The sequence below is a fragment of the Bombus terrestris genome, chromosome 8 (genome assembly GCF_910591885.1).
Source record: "Bombus terrestris chromosome 8, iyBomTerr1.2, whole genome shotgun sequence".
Lineage (NCBI taxonomy): Eukaryota > Metazoa > Arthropoda > Insecta > Hymenoptera > Apidae > Bombus > Bombus terrestris.
Genome location: NC_063276.1, coordinates 5,244,211 through 5,264,083, shown reverse-complemented (window position 1 = coordinate 5,264,083; position 19,873 = coordinate 5,244,211). Strand labels below are relative to the sequence as shown.

Below are 19,873 nucleotides of genomic sequence, written 5' to 3'. Positions count from 1 at the left end.
TTTGAATAATTTATACATATGTCATTATTAACTTACTATCCCACTATCCACAAAATAAAAATTTTCCGGTTGTATGTATATATATATTTCATTGAAATTACCATTTTTGAACCTCCCGTAAATAAAGTAATCATAAGACTGTCCATAACAAACTCAAATTTGATGGACGTGTGTGTATGTACTTGCTCTTGTGAATTTGGATCTTCTGCATCTTCTGCAGTAGCTCTTGCAAACCTATCTGCTCAGATAAAAATATAATTAGTTCATAATTTCTTTACTTTATTGTAAATAAAGCAAATTATATATTCTTACCACTTTGTCGATGTTGTAAAACTTCTACTTCAAGTTTCTTTTCGGATTGACTAACACTTGCCGTGAGCTTTGTATCTTCAACTGTTTCACTTAAATTTTTTTCTAATACTTTCAATGCAGTCGCATAGTCCTCTTTACTTATTAATATATTAATTTTATTTAGTCTACCCGACATGTCAATATCAGGTATAGATGTAAACCAAGCAGTAGATAAATTACGTTTAATGAGTAATGTAAAACTAACTGGTTCTAACAGCAATATTTCGTTTTCAATCGCGAACTTCTCCATATTTAGTCTTACGCTATTGTAAAAATAATACATTAAATAATTGCGATTATCAAGATTAGTAAATGTTACTAAATTCTGTAAATAGTTATTACCGGGATAACTTTAAATTTTGTAGCTCGATTCTCATTTCATCGACAATAGGACAATCTCCAGCATCATTTGTAACTTCTAACTTCTTAAAAACATTACATATAGTAAGGTTACCCATATCTAGTGTTAAACAATGATCGCTTTTCGAATGCATTGGTACATATATAACTGGAGCCTAGATAACAATTTCGTCATAACGTAAATGATTTAGTAAACAAAAAATCGAATTATTTTTCTACACATTTTTCTACATACTTTAATTTTTACTGCAAGACCAATACGTGCCGCGCTTTCTTTAACGTCTTTAATATTTGTCTTCGCGGCTTCTGCAGCTGCTGCTGATGCATCCTTTATGGCTTGTTGAGCCGTTTGAAAATTGTTTAAAAAGCTCTAAAAGATGAAATATTCTTTAATGCCATCTATTTACTAAGATATTTTGACTATTATATAAGATTTTTTTACCATTATACTAGTAACAAACATATTCAAAAAGACAATACGATAACAGCCCATAACAACTGTGATAGACATATTATTTTTATCAATGTCTGACGGCTCAATATTATACATTATAGCTTGGATTTGTAAGGATTCAGTATCTTCTGTCACTGATACAATCTATATATCAAAACAGTAATTAATTATATTATTACAATAACATTTAATTGATTATTCAATTAACATTTAATTGATTTAATAAGAAAATAAAGACTTACATCCTTATAACCTGACGCTTCGTTAAGATCTTTAATGCTAATAGAAGATAAATTAACATTTGCTTGAGAATAGGAAGCTTTCATTATAAATCCGGCAGTGATACCGTCGATATAAAATGCAGTAATTTCTCTACAATCGCTAGTTATCTTCATACAAATAGTCCCAACTTTTGCTTGAACTTTTAGATCTACATGCTCCATCATTGTTCTTCTCCGTCCTAAACATATATGTATAATTATAATTTATAACTTCAGTTTTAAAGTATAAAAACATATAATAGAAGTGTACTTACGTGTCGTTGACCTAAGTTTTTGCTTTTGAATTTGTTCTCTTAAAAATGTAGAAGTTTCTTCTTGAATGGAAACCAAATGAGAAGGTCGTGGACGTATGCGAGGCTCTTTTTCAAGTTTACTATTTGCTATGACATTCATTTGATCCTACAATTTAAATATGAGACAATATAATTTACGCTTTATTACTCATATACGCAAAATTTGTTGCTACTATAAATTACCTGCACATATGATATAAATTGAAGAAGATTTATAAGAGCTTCTTGATGTAATAAAACATTCAATGTTGTAAATTCTAATTTTAGTAATTGAAGAACAGATCCATGTTTCGTCTTAAATTCAGGAGATCGCTTATTTACCTAAAAATAAATATAAAAGAATTAAATTATATCCTGTGAATAATTTATTTAATAATATAAATCTATTTACTTACATTTATATACTGTACTGTTATCAAATATTCATGTCTACCTGATAACATTGGAGTGGTTATCATAAATATTTCTCTTTGATTGTAATGTTGCTTGACTTGAACTCCACCTAATCTTAATGATATCTCTTGATCATAAGTCCGTTGTAACATCTCTGCTTCTAACTGTAGTACCTCGAACTTCACAAATGGTATTATTTCATTACCCTTTTGGGATGAAACTTGTATTGCAAATTCTATAATAAATAATATAATTTTTTATTAAAATCTAACTACCTATAAAACATCATTTGTTACCTTTCATTTCAAATTTCATTTCCATATCAATCGTTTGTTTAACTGAAGTTACAGTAGAATCTTCTTCTTTCTTCTTCTCAGCAATGGTGGTAGTTATATCTTTCAGCAAAGATAATTGTGAAACAGATTTACTCTAAAAAATATTTTTTAATCAGAATGGAATATCTAATAATTGATGTATAATACAAAATATACCATAGATGACTTCTGGAGATCTGTTGGTTCCTCTTTTGGCTGCGGTATGCTCTGAGCAATAGAAAGAGCTTGCAATAAACGAATATCTAAAAAAATTAAAAGAGAATATTATATTCTGTGTATTATTAATATATACTATTTACTAAAACAAAATTTTGTCCCAAAATGATACCTGTTATATTAACAACAACTGATGGTAATTGGCCTATCAACCTTAATTTTGGAAGTAATGGATCATCCGTTACTAAACATTTGTGAAATTGGATTTCAAGCGTTGTTGGGTGTAATAATGTCATAGAATCATCCACATTTGATAATACTGTGCGCCATTCTTCACCAGGCAATGAAACTAATACCTATTTTACATTATAGTTAAATGTGATCATATCGATGACTACACATTTGATACATAAGAAATTGAAAATACATACTTGAAAATCGACTATCTTTAAAACAAATTTATCATAACTATGTTCTCTAAGATGCAATAGCACATCTTCTTCAGTTTTACCCATGCTGATTAATTGTTTAACAGATACATTTGTCTTATCATCGCCCTTTGGTTTTTCCAAAGAATGTATTTGCAAGCTACCAAGATTTACAACTAATAATGATTTCGTACTATCATAAAATCCATCATGTGGTATGATTAACTGAGAAGCTTGCATATTAACCTGTTATGTATTTATGTATTTTTATAGATATATAATTTTTGTTCATTATAACGAATGTATATTGTTGAATGAATTGTTACCTGTATGTCTAATACTGAATGCTTTTGAATAGCATGCTCCAAACCTAAAGCCGACATTTCTTTCAAACCTTCTAATTGTACGGCAGCAGCTGCTTGAAGACTGTGCATGAAAGTAATCATTTAAATGTTAAAATACTTACTGTTGAAAAATGGTATAATATATATAATATTCTTACTTGTTCAAAGTCGATGAATTTTGTACTTTAAACAAGTTAACTATTTCTATCACAGTCTGTGCATCGTAAATAATATCCACAGATTTCGATTTTACTATTATACGATCACCACATAATTTATCGAGAGGATTCTTTTCATATGACACTGATATTAAAACATTATCTGCGCCATGCTGATGGGAATTAAAAAGTGAAGGAATATGTTCATCTTGTTTCGTTCCTAATAATTTCATCTCATTAATTGATGCTGTAACTCTATAACAAAAAAAATATCATATATTAATTCAAATTTTTATCAGAACTATTTTTATAATAAAAAACACATACAAAATAGCATTAGCAGATGGTCTCGATTTGAAACCAGCCTCAACACTATGAAGTTGAAGATCCAAAATACAAGGATACTCTTTATCTGTATCTAAAATTATAATTTGTAGCTCATGTAAAAGAAATCGCGTGTCGATCATTTCATATGTTTCGGGATAATGAGCTGGTGCACTATTTTCTTGATAGTCAATCGCTCTATATAACTTTTCTTTCTCTTGTGGTGTCATTGCCTGCTCGAATTTCCGCACTAAAATATTTAAATAAATCAAAAGGAGTAAATAAGAAAATTATTTAATTTATATGCTTTAAAATAGTATATAATCGAATTTATTACTTATAGCAGCTGCAGAGTTCAATTCTTGTGTTTCCTCTGTTTGTGTACTGGACCACAAGAAACCGAACCAACCGCGTTTCGCTTTTAGATTTTTTTCTCTTTCAGCCATTCTTTCTACCTATAAAATAGAAGTAAAAATCCAACTTATTAACGATCATAAAGAATATATATATTTTTTTATGAGATAAGAGTTTTTGTCAACTAACTTCCATTTCTATCTTTTGCCTAATAATGACTAAATTAAAAATGTCCAATTTTCTTTCACACTGAGTAAGATGATCTACTATTTCTTGTGTGACTTTTTTGGTCGTTAATTTTGTTTGATAACTGTCAGCATAAGAGCGACACATATCTCGATGCTCTTTCATATGATTCCAATCCCAATTTCTACGTTTTCTACGTACTTCTTCTTCTAAGACACAAACATATGCAAACTTCCACCTGGGGATAATAACTTATTATACAAACATCTTCTTTTTATTTCTAACTATTCAGGATAATTTGTTACCATTCTTTATAATGTCCTCTATATGATGTTAAATTTGGTCTATACTTTCTAAATGGTGCAGCTTTCTGAGCTTGATCTAAACCCTCCCCTAATTGAACGATGGTTTGATATTGTTTCCTTGCTAATCCTATTCTTAATTTTTGCATTTCCATGTCTAACCATACCTTGGGAATCGTGTAGTTACTTCCATCTGTTTCTGGCTTTGGATTTAATTTTAATTTTGCATTGACATTGATTGGACCTAATACTAAACAAGAAAGAAACAATTATGAAAACATTTTTAATTATAAAACTAAGATGATGAGAAATTAATTAATTTGGTATTAATATTCGATTACATATTATATATAGTATTTCAACTTATATTTGCTTACAGTATTGATAACCAGGTGGATTATAATCTATGGTTGCAATTCCATTATGAAATAAATTTAAATAATCTGATTTTGTATTACTAAACTGTTCTAGAGTTGTATTGAGATACACTGCCAAACCATCTAGTGTACATAACTGGAAAAAGATATGTTTTATTCTCAACAACATCTTTAGCACTGTTTATTATCTAGGTTTCCACATACCTTGTAAATTTGTGGAATAGCATACATATCTTTTAAGTTACCAGTTGTTTGCCAAGAATCTGTACAACTTTCTAAGGTAAATGTACTCAATGTAAAACCAACTGAAAAAGGATGGTCTTTGTATGAGATATGATCTTCATATCTCACGTGTATCTTTTTGATTTCAATGTGAATATTCTTTATCATACGGGCAATGAGTTTTTCAATCATTGAATCATCTAGTTTTTCTTGTGCTGAAAGATACAAGTAAAATAATGACTGCTTAAGCTACTCAATTAAAAAATACAAAATCATAAAATTATTTAATGAAATATTGTTACATTTGATATCTGCTAATTGTTTCTTTTTTTCAACTCTTGCAAGTTCTGCATGTTTTGCTTCAAGTTGTATTCTTGCTTCTTTTTCTGCATCATAAGCAACCTGACTTGAAGGTACTACAAGTATAAATAGTTCCTCAACTATTGCATCAATTTGTCCATTCCACATATCTTTGAATGGTATTTTTAATATAAGTTTTCCTGAAGGAAGATAGAAAAATAAATTTATAAACATTAATTTTATGTTTTGTTATTTATTATACAAGTATACATAATTTGATTTACAAACCTAATCTTCCATATTCCAATCGAATAGGTAGATCCAATATATCTAATGCACTTTCTTTTATTAATAAGTCTTTTAACACTACATCACCTAAAAGAAAGAAACTATAATGTTTTCATTGCTTTTGTAAAAATAAAAAGTATATCTTTATTCTTAAACAAATAATAGATAGATATATGTTTCCAATTAAATACTGCAATATACATTGAAAAGAAAAGTACCATAACATATAATAATATTTTGTAAAAATATTTTCTTATTTTATGTGTATGCATACTTAACTCTTGAAAAATAAATGAATAGCTAACTTTTTTATACAAATAAAAATAAATTATAAAATTTGATTTACAGGATTTTGTAAGAGAAAAAATACAAAACTACACTACATAAATATTTTTGTATTATATTTATATAGTACTTATATTTAATATACAAGAACAAAATATTATATACATAGTAATGGTAAATGGATTTAAATATTTAAAATTCTATAAGATGTACTGTGATAGTAAAGCAATTAATAATAAACTAAGTAATTAAAATAGCAACTACATGGCGAAAGTAATGAAAATATTCTTTTTTTTTCAAACCAGACTACATTGAAGCAACAACATATAAATTGTTTATTTTTTGTCTTAGCATATAACTTTATATGTTACAAAACACATTTCTTAATTTTAATTTATGTATATATGTGTGTTCATAATTTTGATACATGTACTAAACCATAAGCAATAAAGCGATAAAGTCGAAAAGATCGTAACATAAATAGAAGCTGATCTCACTTCGACGTACTATTAATATATCTGTATGTACATATTTATGAAATATCAAACTGCGTGTTATCATGTGTTATCATCGAATGCGTTTTATTTTTCAAAACTTCCTAGGGCCTCGCCGGACTTTACAATTAAGTAGAAGCGCACTCCCTATAACTGAACGCTACATCATACGTACATGGGACGCTCGTCATTTTCAAGACAATTCTTTCGTAACTGTTCGTGAATGCTTACCTCCCCATAAGCTCAGTTTTAATTGCGTGCAATCCAAATTTTGAATATACTCTCCCAACACCTTGTTCAGGAGCTCGGTAACAATCGACTCAAAAACCATCTTCGAATTCTTATTTTACGAAATAAAAAGATTTCTATAAGAAAATATTTTTGGTTCACGGTAACAAATAAATTATTTGGTCAATTTTCGTGCTCTGGATACACGTTAAACAGTAAGCAGGTCAGGCACGAAAGTAAAATCGATCGATAAGAATTGCCGCATAACCTTCAAGGTGTTCATATATGTTGTGTAGAACTAATACAACACACGGATGAAAAAAATAATCTGTGTGATTTTATGGCTGCTGTAATTATCGCCACCAAACGTTTTTAATTATTGTCATCATTCACGCTGTTGAAATCACTGTTTAAAATAAGTACACTGTCACGCCTCACGTTGTCTATATTTCAAATTTATCGAAGACGATTTAATTTACCTATACTTATCGATTAACTTTAAATTTTTTGTAATTTGGATGACGACATTGTTAAAAAATGTGGTACTGTCAATGCCTTTTAACGTGATACGTGATTACATCAACTCTACCTTCACATTCTCTAGCTACTTGCAGTCACTTCATTAGATGACTATATACACACCAAACTTACACGAATAGACTCAACTAGTCCATACAACTATATGTATGTACATACACATACGTATTACATACGACGATTGATAAAGTTTCTGCCTGTCTTTAATAAATGTATTTGATAAAAATGTATTTATTCACCACATTTATTCTTTTACATTTATTTATGAAGTTTATGTTATATTGTTCTTATTAAATAAAAGGATCTTTTATTGAACATCATTCGTCAGTTTTTATTTAGTTCTTTTTATATTACATAATTTAGTGATTTATAGTTTTAAAATAGTAGGAAATAGAAGAAAATTTCTTTGGATAAAATTAAATAGTTTAGAATAGTAAGAGAGTAAAGGCATTTAAAAAATTTCAAAATATTTTTAAATTTATTTACGATTAATACGATCAATTTGAAAGATATTTTATCTTTTAAATTTGTGGATCTTGTCAAATGAAAGACAAGGAAAGTAAACACAAGAATACTTAACACTTTTTTTTAGAGAATAAAAATGCGCATTGATTCACGTAAAAATATATATATAAACTAACTTAAAAAGATAAAAGTAATTTTTAAAGTTTTAAAATACCGCCATTTACATTATAATTATACCTTGTGATATACTATTCAAAACTATTTAATTTTGCCTTATAAGATATCTTTATGTAATGTAAATTATTTCTAAGATTACTCATAATTCTTAATTGAACATCATAGAAATTTACATTTTTAATTCAATATTTTTTTTTGAATACTTTTGAATACTTTACAAAAATATATCGTATTTTATTTTCCTTAAACAACTCAAAGTTGGAAAATTAATTTAATCTAGAATTCATTTAATTACGAAAACCACTTTAAATTCGTAACATTAAAAATCTCTTCGTTATATTTTTCAACTAAATATGGATTTAATCTTCTAACATACACTTTTCTAAGTCCTATATCTTGTAATTTTCTATAATTATCAGTTAACATACCATTTTTACTGAAAAGATTTCTAAATTTCTTTAACTGCAAACAAATAATACATATAAAAATAAATTTCTACGAAAAAAGATATTGATTGAAACTAATTACAATATAGTAAAGGAGTACCTGCGAAACAGATATTGATACAGGCGCGGGAAAAATTATCCAGGTTACTACTTCATTACATGGTGGTGTAGTTAATGAACCCTTATAAGTATAAAATACATCCGTATTTTTAGGCAATAATGAAACTAGCCTTATAGGTTTATTTAATGCTATTTCATTATTTAAGAATTGCACGTTCGTTAAGGCATTTACGATAGAGTATAAGGATTTGTTATCTTCTTCCTGTAACTAAATATAAACCCTAAATAAAGTAACGTTCTGAAAAAAGATTTATTTTATAAGAACTTACTTGAAAAAAGATTCCTAGAACTACAAGACCATTTTTGTAATTTAGTGCATTAGATAAATTTGAATAAGCCTTATTTTTATGAACTATATGCATTTCCATAGGATATCTATAGGATAGATGAGAAAATTAAATAAAAATAATAAAGTTTATATATATGTTTTGTTCTTTTACCTAACACCATTTAAAATATGCTCAGATCCCCTGTTATTTTTTGCACCCCAATGAAAGTGCAGATGATCTACTTCATATTCTTGATTTATATCAAGTGAGCCTCCAAATATATAAGGTAGTCTTTTTCTTAAGTGATTATTTATATTAATTACAACTGAAAAAACAGATATAGACTACTTATTAAGTAATATTCTGGGATGAAATCCAATGATAATACCTGAATGACCATTGTTTTCCAAATATAATGGACTGGGTAAAAAATCATGATAGCCAATTACTTCAAGTGCAGGTAAAGGAAGAGTTATTGATTTGGATGATGATATGGATATTGGAGATTGCAATTTTCCACCACATAATTTAAAATTTTGAATCCATGTATGTTGATCTGGAATATTGTATTGAATGAAGAATAAAAATATTATGAGAAATGTATTGGAAGACATTATACATACCACGTTTACTATAGCTAAAGTATCCAGCAATAATTGGTACTAAAAAAATATTTTTCTGTTACAAGTAATACAATAAAATAATATAAAAATAATTAAACTTACTGGTTGTCACCAATATTACACATTTTATAATACAGATCATGTTAATGTAATTTTAATTTATTCTTTCTTACAATTTAGTACTTGAATTTTGCTCTTACAGTTCGAACGACATTTAACGTTACTATTAACAAGCAACGTAATACGATAATTGCACATTCTTGCAATACATACTTTGTGTATGGGCCCATGAAACACACTAAGTTATTTCTAGCATCTCCCAACTGTTTCATTTACATATTGCATACCCCATTATCATCATTAATACAGGATATCTTATGTACACACATCTCAGTGTATTTTGTTTCAAGTAGAACTATAGTAACACGAAATTCAAGCATATTTGCTCTATACATAATATTCACTTTTAAATATATGTTTTTCTTTAATATAACTTTATGATATAGCTTGTATAATAGATATTATAACAATTTATTTACATATATACAAATAATATATACCATCCTCATAATACATTGTTATATTAATTATTTAAAAATTCAACATTTTGCGAAAAATAATTAGTACAATACGTAAATTTACAATTAGCTCCAATATTTAAGCTAAGGTATTAGTGACTTTGACAAAGTTGATATAAAATTGTCTTACATTTGTTTTATCTTGTTATAAATCGTAATATAATATAGTTTTACAATATGTACACATGCACACGAAATACATATATATGTATAGATAGAAAGATAAATAATAAAAATCAGTTCATCACAGATTATTATTTAAGTATTGTTCATGATGAAAATTGCATTTATTTCTATAGTATTGCAAAGAAAGCATACAAATTCTTTGAATACTTATAAGATTTTTATACTTCTGATATTTCCAAAATATATTTAAAAAAAGACAAGTTTATATACAAGTTTATATTCTCTTTGCAATATAAAAATCATGTGATTATAAAAATTTTCATTGTATCGATAACTACATTAAATTGAACATTATAACAAGTAAAAAAACAAATTTGTTGTTGTTGAGTAGAGTATGTATAATGTTCTTAATAATAAAATAATAAATAAAGTATGACTACTTCTTTGTGAAACATTCAGTTATTTAATGTATACAATAAATTATTGATATAAAAGGTTATGTATTGTATCTTAATATTAATAGCACCATTTGAAATTTTATGTCTTTCAACAAATTGAATATAAAAAATTATTAGAAACCATTTAAAAGATATATTATTTTTAATATTTCAATACAATTAAAAAAAATTACCATAAATATATCTGTATAAGATAATTAATTTTTTTAGATACGAAAATGATTGTTCACACTACTTATTAAACTTTTAAATATTTTTCCCATTTTTACATTATATTTTCTTATAATAAGTATTTAAATAATCTCTAGTTGGAAAAAGATACAAAATAACAAATTAATTAAAAATAAAAACAAGCAAGTATTATTTATGATATAATATTTGCTATATTATGACTTTTACATATTTTTATTAATCAAATAATATACCATTCTGTGTGGTCATTTGGTGAAATTACAATTTCTGTACAGATTAACTATGAGTTTCACTAACACATCAAAATTGCGTGAACTATTAATTTGATCTAATGAACCTATACTCATTTAAAAGTTTACATGACGTGTTTTATACGACTAGAATACTTTCCTGTACATATTAGTGTTCTATGCGTTTTCGCTATCTTGTGATTTGCAAACCATATTTTGTAAGGGAATTGAAAACAGTTCCTCCCATGGAGATCGTATGGAAGTAATAACTATTTCAGCAGCACTCATAGAAACAAAGTCTAAAACCCACCTTTCCTCTTGTCCTATTATTTCATCTAAGAAATTCAAAGTTATTGAGGAGCTATAATGTTCCTAAAAATATAATAACCAATACGTTTAATCACAAAAATTAAAGTAGTTTTTTGTAAAGATTTCCTTTTTTAATTTTACTAATATTATTTCGATACTTACAACTCCAATCAAATTGCTCATTGCTTGTTCTCTTATTATCTGTGGCAACTCCTTGTTGCCTGGAAGAAGCCACTGCATATTGCATATTACCAAGACGGAAGTAGTCACTATTAAGCTTGATAATTTCAGTTGAATTTCGAGGTCTTGATATTTTAACAAGGCAGAAGAGAATAAAGCAAGGTGTCTAACAGTATCTTTATCTTGGTAGTTTTTGCAATTTTTTAATAATTCATGCATTAAAGAAGTACAATGTTCTGATATTTTGAGTTCGACTTCTTCACAAATTGGTGGTAATAAAAAATCTGCAAACAAAGAATAATTTATTTAACAACGAAGTTATTGGCTTGATGGTATTTAAGTATAAAATAAACGACGTTTCTATTCTTTACCAGTAACATAAAGCAAAAAGTTGAGCGTTCTTTGTAAGTCTTGTAAAACGCATAAAAATGTAATAGTAGAATTCAATTCATCATTTGTTTTGTTAGGTTGTTCTAATTCAATCAGGACGCCTTGCTTAAATGGTATCGGAGAGAAACGTCTTAATCTATCTATAGTCCAGCTAATTTCTTTATGCAACCAGCGTTGTGGGTCTTCTCTATAATAATAACAATATAAAAATAGAACAGGTTTCCAATAAATGGAATTCTAATAAAATTATGTTTCATTTTATCATTACCCTTCTGGTCCAACAATTTTAAGAATATAAACTTTCGATGTAGATAAAACCACACAACCGGGAAATGTATCTTTTGTATTTTGCATTAGGATCTCTGCCTAAAAATTTACGAATAAATTAACAATATTCACTTAGAATGTTAGTTTAACGGTTTGGATTATATGAAGTTCAATGTTACCCTGAGAAGAAGAATAAGCTCTTCGTTTTCATGTTCAAATATATTTAAAATGATATGTAGTTTTATTCTATGATCTATACTACTGAAATCCGCATAAGAATACTGGATATTACTACCCATTAAATGCGACGTATCATCCGTTTTTAGCTCTAATGGTTTATTACTGCCAATTTTTATACTCTGAAGTAGTCCTAAAATTATTCACATTAAATAAATATTGGTATATACACAAATTAAATGTTAATATATTAAAAAATATATAACTTTTCTAACCTCCTAGCATAGAAGTTAAATTTGTTACTGGCGTAGATTTGGTCTCTTTATCATTATTACTAAGGGATTTTTCATCTGCATTAATTTGTCTCATTGCTTTGTTTTCATATGCGGTACAAATACTATTCGTTAAAGAACCTGTAGACATAGCATTTTAATAATAAATCTAAAATAATTTTTACAAGAAAAAGAAAAATAAAAGTTTTAACAAACCTGAAGAGCTACTCTCTGTTAAACCAGTCATGATTGGTGCTGCATCTGGTATTGTTAAAAGACATGGAGCAACTGCAGCACGTCTTTCCTCTGAAGAACGTTTTCTATGTGGTGTAAGATGTGTTCTGTATTAATATGAACATAATATAGAACAAATTTTATATAAATGAACATATTGAATAATTGTCTATACCAAAAATATTAAAAAACATAATTTACCTCGACCCATCATCTAGAACTTCAATGCTACTTTCACTTGGATTGCTGAGTACTTCTATATCACTTTCATATTTTTTATCTAGTACATTTGCAGATGGTGTTGATTCTCTTGATTCCTCCAAACTTGTTGCTGAACCTATTAATAACAAAGGAAAAATAATTACAACTCATTTAAATTTAATGTATACTATTTGTTATTTGAATATATTAATCAAAAAGATACTCATACTTTTCTTTTTGTTTAACTTTTGTTTAACATTTAACTTGAAAAGGCCACATTTTCCTTTATAGGTCTCTATGTATTTTTTCTTATGGCTAGTTCTTTTGATGCAAATTATTATGATTGTTTAGGATAAACGAATGGATCGCAAATACAAAAATAAAAATATGAGCCTAAGATTCTTAATAATAGTAGTATAGAATCATAGATAGTAAAGCAACTAATATCATAGTTTTATATCTTTAATCGTGAAGAAAGCTTGAGAAAACAGAAAATGCTGTAATAAGATAGTGTGGCTGAAGCTTACAGCGGACTTGAGCTTGGATGTGAGAGTCGGAGTGCACCAAAGAAGTGGTGACGGATATAGCTCGTACTCCCGCTCCACCTGCACCGGGATTAGTATGTTATAGTCTCAGTCAGTAGTACAATGCACGAATATGCAGTCAGCAGTTACGAAATTAGTGCATCCACATTCGATAAATTAATAAATATTATTTTTATCATAGAACTTGAAGATACTAGTATTACAAAAACTTAACATTATAAACAAATAAATATATATGGTTAATTTTTATTGTAGAAGTCTCATAAATACATAGCTCTTATTACATACTTAATATTTTAAAATAAATAAATTTGAACACCACGCATAAATTATAAAAACTGTGTTATATGAAGTAAATTCAAGATATTACAGCTCATTATTAAAAAATTCATAACTTTTGTCAGATGTTTCATTCATTTTCATATTACATGCGCAGATCTGAGTGAGACTTACCAATGCTAGAAGAAGATTCAGAATGTTGTAGATTGGTTTTTACTGGATTCTCAGAATGTTGATTTTTGGTTACGCTTTTCAACAAATCTTTAGAAGTATCATTTTCCATATCCAACATCGATAATTCGTCTGTTTCTATAACTAAAGTACTTCCACAGGTGGGACATTTCAATTGATTTGTACCTGGAACTTGGAATTTTTTACAATACTGAACATGCTTGTAACTTATAATGTCTTCCAATCTAAAACTATTATTGAAAATGTACCTGATGCAGATGAACTTATGAAAATATATTCTGAATCTTGGGAAAAATGAGTTGAACATTTCATACATTTAAAAACTTTCAACAATATCGTTCTTTTTTCTATTCTCTCGTTAATTATTTGAACTATTTCCTATAAAACGATCGAATATGTAGTACATTAATACTATTTACATGTCATTTATATCTATGTTTGTATTTTCTTATTTCTTACTTTTGCAATGTTTGGTTCTACGAAATATCTCCTGTTTTGACGATGTTCGCGTGTGGTATCGAAAATTATATCTACCGTCACTGGTTCACTTCTACCAAGTACACATGATAATACAGAACTTGTTGACCAACAGCATCTCAGTTTCCCAGTGAGTGAATCTCTCTCTCGAATAACACTATAATTATATTATAAAATGAAAGTGTAAAATTCTTTAATACAATAAAGAATACGTACTGTGTTGTAATTATTAAAAACAAATCTTCAAATTCGTTTGAATTTTTCCTTCTTTGAACTCGGTACAAATTCCCAACTTCTAGATATTAAAAATGCAACAATTAAAATAAAGTAATTTTTTAAAGATATATACAATTTACTCTTTATAATATACCTTGTTCTGGATCATAAGGAGGCTCAGACAGATTCTCAAGAACGCTTGTGTCATTGCTCAGTAAAACCTCGGAAACATTCTCTTCTTCGGTTAATACTTTACTTCCATTTTTTTCGTCGTTAAATTCATTAATTTCTTGCTTTAAAGATTCAGATTTATCATTTAATTCAATGTGTGTATCTTTCATCAAAAGATTCACAGAATCTTCAATACTATGCGCAATATCTTTAGCGTTTAAATTTTCTATCGTAAATTCCGATGTTATTGAATATGTCGGAGGTTGTATTCCCATAATATCTTGAACAAATGTGCCAGCTTGACTACTTAACCACTTATCTTCTCCATATCTTCTTCGTATCTCCAAAATTTGCTTTTTTGTTTCTAGATGTCCTTCCGAAATTTCTGTGAACAATAATATCAAAAGTATAATTTATTATATGTCTCAACATCATAAAAAAATGATTAAAATTGAAAGTGATTTATTACCTAAGCAAGAAATACTACGATCTGCTTTTAAATCATCTTTTTCTTGCTCGACTTCCGCGATAATTGCTTCCTTTATGTTTGATTTCTTTTTACTTTTAGAAAAACTTTTTTCCATGCTACCTGACCCTTCTGCAGATGTTCCTGCTATGAAATCACTAATAGTAGACGTGTTAATAGATGTAAGTAAACTACTAGAATTTAAGGAATTTGACACTGAGTTGAGTAACTCGTTCGACACGGATTTTTCAGATCTGACGATAAAGAATCGATTTTCTGCAATAATTTGCTTCTCTAATCTTGAAAGTGATGAATCATCTATAACCAACTAAATCGTGAAATTTTATTTATAATTATATAATACTTAAATGTTGCGAAATATATATTTTGTAATAATGTAGCATATTATCGTTTTTAACATCTACCTACCTTGCTATCACTCAAACATGGATGTAAATGTTTTATGGATAATAATCGATGTTTTGGATGATATGACAAGGGATTGCCTTTTAAGGATATCCATAACAAAGCAGACATTTTCTCTAAAGGCCACAAGACTGAATGTTCCATCAAACAATTGTAAGATAAATCTAATGCTGTTAAACACTCCAAACTTTGCAAACCTGTTTGAACAAAAATAATTCATAAATATATTTTTGCTTTTATAAATTATGTATGTATGTGCAATGGCATAAGCAAACTGACAGTATGAAAGCAGAATGGTTTTAAAAACACCATTTTTTGATGTAACACTAATATACTGAAAGAAAAATAAAACTTAAACTCAAACTCAAAATAATTAAATATACTAATACATTACCATTTAAACTTTCTATGTAATTATTCTTCAGAACTAGTACTTGTAATAAACGTGATGCAGCTTCATTAAAGGTGGGTACTGTTTCAAGTTTATTATATCCAAGATTTACATGTTTTAAATTTGGCAAACAAGATAATTCATCTGCAGATGTTATCAAGTTATGACTTAAATCTATTACTTGTAACCATGGTACTAACTCTAAAGATGTATCCAATTTTTCAAGAGCATTGTGTGGTAATGCCAAATGTTTCAAAGAACCCCATACAAACCCAACACCAGTATCACCACCACAATTTACTGCATAAAAATAATGTTTATAATATTAAATCCATTTTTTAATTAAAAATTATAACTTTTTAATTATAATTACCCAAGAGTTGTTTTACAGTACAAACTCCTTTTCCACCAGTACAGACAATGCTTTCAAGTTGGCCTCTAACACTTCTGAGTCCTTTTACAATATCAATGTTAATTTTTTTTAATTCTAGATATTTCAAACACCTAAATTTAGTAATATCAATGGGTATCTTAGGATTGCTTGGACAATAAGTCACTTTTAGTCCAATTGTCTTCTGCACAAAGTCATGTAGAAATTTCAGGTCACGGAATATGTCAATCTTTGAGCTGTTGCATACTTGAAATGAAGCTTCTAAATTTTCACATCCATCGACGATCAGAGAAAAAGCTTCATTTAAATTATACAGTAAAGTAGTTGACAAAGAGAGTTTGCCAGATGCATTTAATACTTTTTCTCCATTCTGATGCAGGAGCTTTCCAAGTACCATTATCTCTTGCATAATAGCTTCATTTTGAACTTTACTCATTTTTGTATCCTTTCCAATTTATAAAAGCCAACAAATTTCAATGATAATTTTAAGATTGATTCCAATGTATCTTCATATCAATCTAAAAAGTAGCAAAATAAAATTGTTACTATCTAATATAATGCATGAATAAAAGTTTCATTTAATCATTAATAACATTTTACAGATCACCCAATTTTTCTTACAATATATCTAAAAATTCTTATTTTCAGTTTTATAAATAAAATGCTTTTATAATTAACATATTGCACCTTAAACATTTTCTATTACATTAAATAGAAAACAAAGTTTATATATTATTCAGAAAAATGTTTAGACAGTTCTATTCTTATATTTTTAATTGTAAATCATAGCAAGAAAGTAATGCACAATATTAATTTAGCAAATATAAAGGAAATGGCAAAGCACTTACTAAATTATTATACATTGCTTAGATCATCCGCTGGTCAATGAAAAATATATACTTAAGTGACAAACGATGCAGGAAGTACAGTCTCACACATGTTATCACAAATAAGCAATACAGAGAGATTATGTGTCTATCGATGACTAATAAATGATCAGTCGTAAAATGTTATCTATCATCTCGCAATTGAATAACCTTAACTTGTGTTATTATTTTGCATGCACTCTCACCAAAAAACGAAACCCTAAAAGACATACTAAATATTTATAAACAATTCAATTATATTGCATAATTGTTATAACTAATGTTACAAAATTCACATTACTGCGTATTGTAATACTGTAGATGCACCTCAAAAATCGTTTCAACACAAGAGAAAAAAAGTTAGGAAAACGTTTCTGCCCTACTTTGTATCCAAATAATACAGTTAATTAGAATAATTTATTTCGTTAGTAACAAGATAAGTGAATTGTTTTCCGTGGTACAAGCTTTAGTAAATAGTCACTATGAAATTTTTAATGAGGTTAAACAATGGCAAAAGTGACATACTGACTGTAATTTGCAATTTATAACATCGCATAAAACTATCGACATTGTTGTCTTTCTTGTCATCATTTCAAGTAAGATAGGTGGCAACACTAATCACGTTTTTTGTACTGATATAAGATGAATGAAACTTGTTCTTGTTAAGGACAAATTCATTCTCATTTCAGTCGTGTGTATTGAGATTGAGATATATTATAAAAGAATAAATTTCAAATATAGATTTCTTAGAAAAACTTCTATAAAATTTTTTGTAATTTATTAGGAACATTTCAAATGTATTAACTATTTGATAATTAAAGAACTGTAAATTTTGGATCGACGTGTTGATTTTTACAATTCTCAAATATGAGGAACGAGATTATTATTTATAGTATATTTTTGTTAATTTACGTGAATGCAACCGATGATAGAAAATCAAATAAAAAAAAGTCATGGCGAGACAAAGATATACGTGATATGAATGATGCAGATTTAGAACACTTGTTGGATCAGTGGGAGGTATATTACGTTTTTTTTTCAGTTTTTTAAATTACATATTTACATAGAGTAAAAGGAATTAATGAAGATTATAATTCTTTTATTCTTAGGAAAATGATGAACCATTGGAACCAGATGAATTACCAGAACATCTTAGGCCTAGCCCAAAAATTGATTTATCGAAGGTACTGTATTTAAACATCTTTATAAATTAATTTTATATATCTTCATATCTGACTATAAAAAAATATTTACATATATCATTCTTTTTTATAGCACTAAAATTTTATAGTCATATTAAAGTATTTACCAAATTTAGTATTCTTGAACTTAATTAACTCTTTACCTTATAAATGGATCATAGATAAAATCCAATGAAAGCAGTTCTAAAATACATTCTTTAACTACTGAATAATATCAAAATCAAAAAATTAACAAAATTGTACTTATTATATTTTTCTCTTCTGTAATCTATATTTATTTATATAATAGCTTGATATGTCAAATCCTGACAATGTACTGAAAGTGACAAAAAAAGGTAAAAGTGTGATGATGTTTGTTGATACAAATGAAGATTTGTCAGTTGAAGAAGCTGAGACTATAATGAAAATTTGGCAGACTAGTCTTCAAAATAATCATATTATTGCAGAAAGGTAGTATCTTTTCTTAATTATATACTTAATGTTAAAATAATAAAAACACCTATATAATATAGTTGAATCTTTTACAGGTATCCAATTGATCAAAAAAGATCTGTGTTCCTATTTCACGAGGGTTCTCAAGCTGTAGATGCAAAAAACTTTTTCTTGGAGCAACCAGAATTGTCTCATGTGACTCTTGAAGGCCAAACTTATTTTAGGGATCCAAAGAAACAGGTATGAGAATACTAAAATATATTAACAAAAGAAAGGGTAAGAAAAGGGTTTGTATGATCTATAATGATCTGGTGACTTTTTTAGAGTGAAAGAATGGCAAAACTTAATAAACAAGCAAGTAAACGAAATATTAAGAAGGACAATAGTAACAAACAAGAGGAGCTATAATTTATATTATAAATTTTTCGAAGATGCTGAATATTTTTCATTTGTATATTTTTGTACATGTAGATATATATCTATATCTATATCTATATCTATAAGTAAATAAGTACAGGACAATTTTTGATACAAATATTTTTTTTTGTTTGTAAAAATATACAACTTAAATTACTTTTATTTAAATATTTCATAACTTACTGAAATACTTATAAATATCATAAATAAACTTGATTTATCCTATAGAAAAGTGAAA

At 27.4% G+C, this 19,873-nt stretch overlaps 4 protein-coding genes across 16 annotated transcripts in view; 1 reads left to right on the top strand and 3 right to left on the bottom strand.

Moving 5' to 3' along the window:
• LOC100644563 (vacuolar protein sorting-associated protein 13) overlaps window positions 1-7,527 on the bottom strand; it is a 19,714-nt gene extending 12,187 nt beyond the window's left edge. For 3 of the 4 annotated variants that reach the window (XM_012311168.3, XM_012311169.3, XM_012311170.3), the window contains exons 1-24: window positions 6,917-7,515; window positions 5,907-5,993; window positions 5,621-5,818; window positions 5,301-5,533; window positions 5,097-5,232; window positions 4,723-4,969; window positions 4,421-4,655; window positions 4,215-4,332; window positions 3,881-4,127; window positions 3,554-3,808; window positions 3,378-3,477; window positions 3,055-3,297; window positions 2,796-2,979; window positions 2,624-2,709; window positions 2,429-2,561; window positions 2,135-2,367; window positions 1,923-2,060; window positions 1,701-1,845; window positions 1,408-1,625; window positions 1,154-1,309; window positions 947-1,081; window positions 694-866; window positions 313-614; window positions 102-238 (exon numbers count right to left, since the gene is read on the bottom strand). In XM_012311168.3, the coding sequence (XP_012166558.2) occupies window positions 102-238; window positions 313-614; window positions 694-866; window positions 947-1,081; window positions 1,154-1,309; window positions 1,408-1,625; window positions 1,701-1,845; window positions 1,923-2,060; window positions 2,135-2,367; window positions 2,429-2,561; window positions 2,624-2,709; window positions 2,796-2,979; window positions 3,055-3,297; window positions 3,378-3,477; window positions 3,554-3,808; window positions 3,881-4,127; window positions 4,215-4,332; window positions 4,421-4,655; window positions 4,723-4,969; window positions 5,097-5,232; window positions 5,301-5,533; window positions 5,621-5,818; window positions 5,907-5,993; window positions 6,917-7,016 (4,239 nt within the window). In that variant the 5' untranslated portion in view covers window positions 7,017-7,515. Of the gene's footprint in view, window positions 1-101; window positions 239-312; window positions 615-693; window positions 867-946; window positions 1,082-1,153; window positions 1,310-1,407; window positions 1,626-1,700; window positions 1,846-1,922; window positions 2,061-2,134; window positions 2,368-2,428; window positions 2,562-2,623; window positions 2,710-2,795; window positions 2,980-3,054; window positions 3,298-3,377; window positions 3,478-3,553; window positions 3,809-3,880; window positions 4,128-4,214; window positions 4,333-4,420; window positions 4,656-4,722; window positions 4,970-5,096; window positions 5,233-5,300; window positions 5,534-5,620; window positions 5,819-5,906; window positions 5,994-6,916 lie in introns of all 4 variants that reach the window. The other variant, XM_012311167.3, reaches the window with a different exon arrangement.
• On the bottom strand, window positions 6,939-9,769 carry LOC100644445 (putative carbonic anhydrase 3). The gene is made up of 7 exons (XM_003397166.4): window positions 9,653-9,769; window positions 9,551-9,589; window positions 9,316-9,483; window positions 9,099-9,252; window positions 8,928-9,033; window positions 8,639-8,866; window positions 6,939-8,554 (listed from the first exon to the last, which is right to left on the bottom strand). The coding sequence occupies exons 1-7, from the start codon at window positions 9,690-9,692 to the stop codon at window positions 8,384-8,386; spliced, it is 906 nt and encodes a 301-aa protein (XP_003397214.1). The 5' UTR covers window positions 9,693-9,769; the 3' UTR covers window positions 6,939-8,383.
• On the bottom strand, window positions 9,694-18,376 carry LOC100644064 (serine/threonine-protein kinase 11-interacting protein). Of its 10 annotated transcripts, none has more exons than XM_048408235.1 (20): window positions 18,110-18,376; window positions 17,567-17,804; window positions 16,701-17,236; window positions 16,331-16,627; window positions 15,940-16,133; window positions 15,514-15,838; window positions 15,028-15,429; window positions 14,874-14,952; window positions 14,640-14,814; window positions 14,429-14,558; window positions 14,163-14,351; window positions 13,692-13,769; window positions 13,165-13,300; window positions 12,946-13,070; window positions 12,733-12,870; window positions 12,460-12,650; window positions 12,282-12,379; window positions 11,995-12,200; window positions 11,606-11,907; window positions 9,694-11,506 (listed from the first exon to the last, which is right to left on the bottom strand). In XM_048408235.1, the coding sequence occupies exons 3-20, from the start codon at window positions 17,152-17,154 to the stop codon at window positions 11,312-11,314; spliced, it is 3,714 nt and encodes a 1,237-aa protein (XP_048264192.1). In that variant the 5' UTR covers window positions 17,155-17,236; window positions 17,567-17,804; window positions 18,110-18,376; the 3' UTR covers window positions 9,694-11,311. The 10 variants fall into 10 exon arrangements, with proteins under 10 accessions (XP_048264192.1, XP_048264191.1, XP_012166551.1 ...); XM_048408234.1 differs by lacking the exon at window positions 18,110-18,376 and adding an exon at window positions 17,912-18,040; XM_012311161.3 differs by lacking the exon at window positions 18,110-18,376 and adding an exon at window positions 17,886-18,027.
• LOC100644259 (LDLR chaperone boca) lies at window positions 18,042-19,873 on the top strand. Its single transcript, XM_012311165.2, has 6 exons — window positions 18,042-18,180; window positions 18,369-18,604; window positions 18,694-18,768; window positions 19,076-19,236; window positions 19,314-19,458; window positions 19,543-19,873. Exons 2-6 carry the CDS (start codon window positions 18,452-18,454, stop codon window positions 19,624-19,626), a joined length of 618 nt encoding a protein of 205 aa, XP_012166555.2. The 5' UTR covers window positions 18,042-18,180; window positions 18,369-18,451; the 3' UTR covers window positions 19,627-19,873.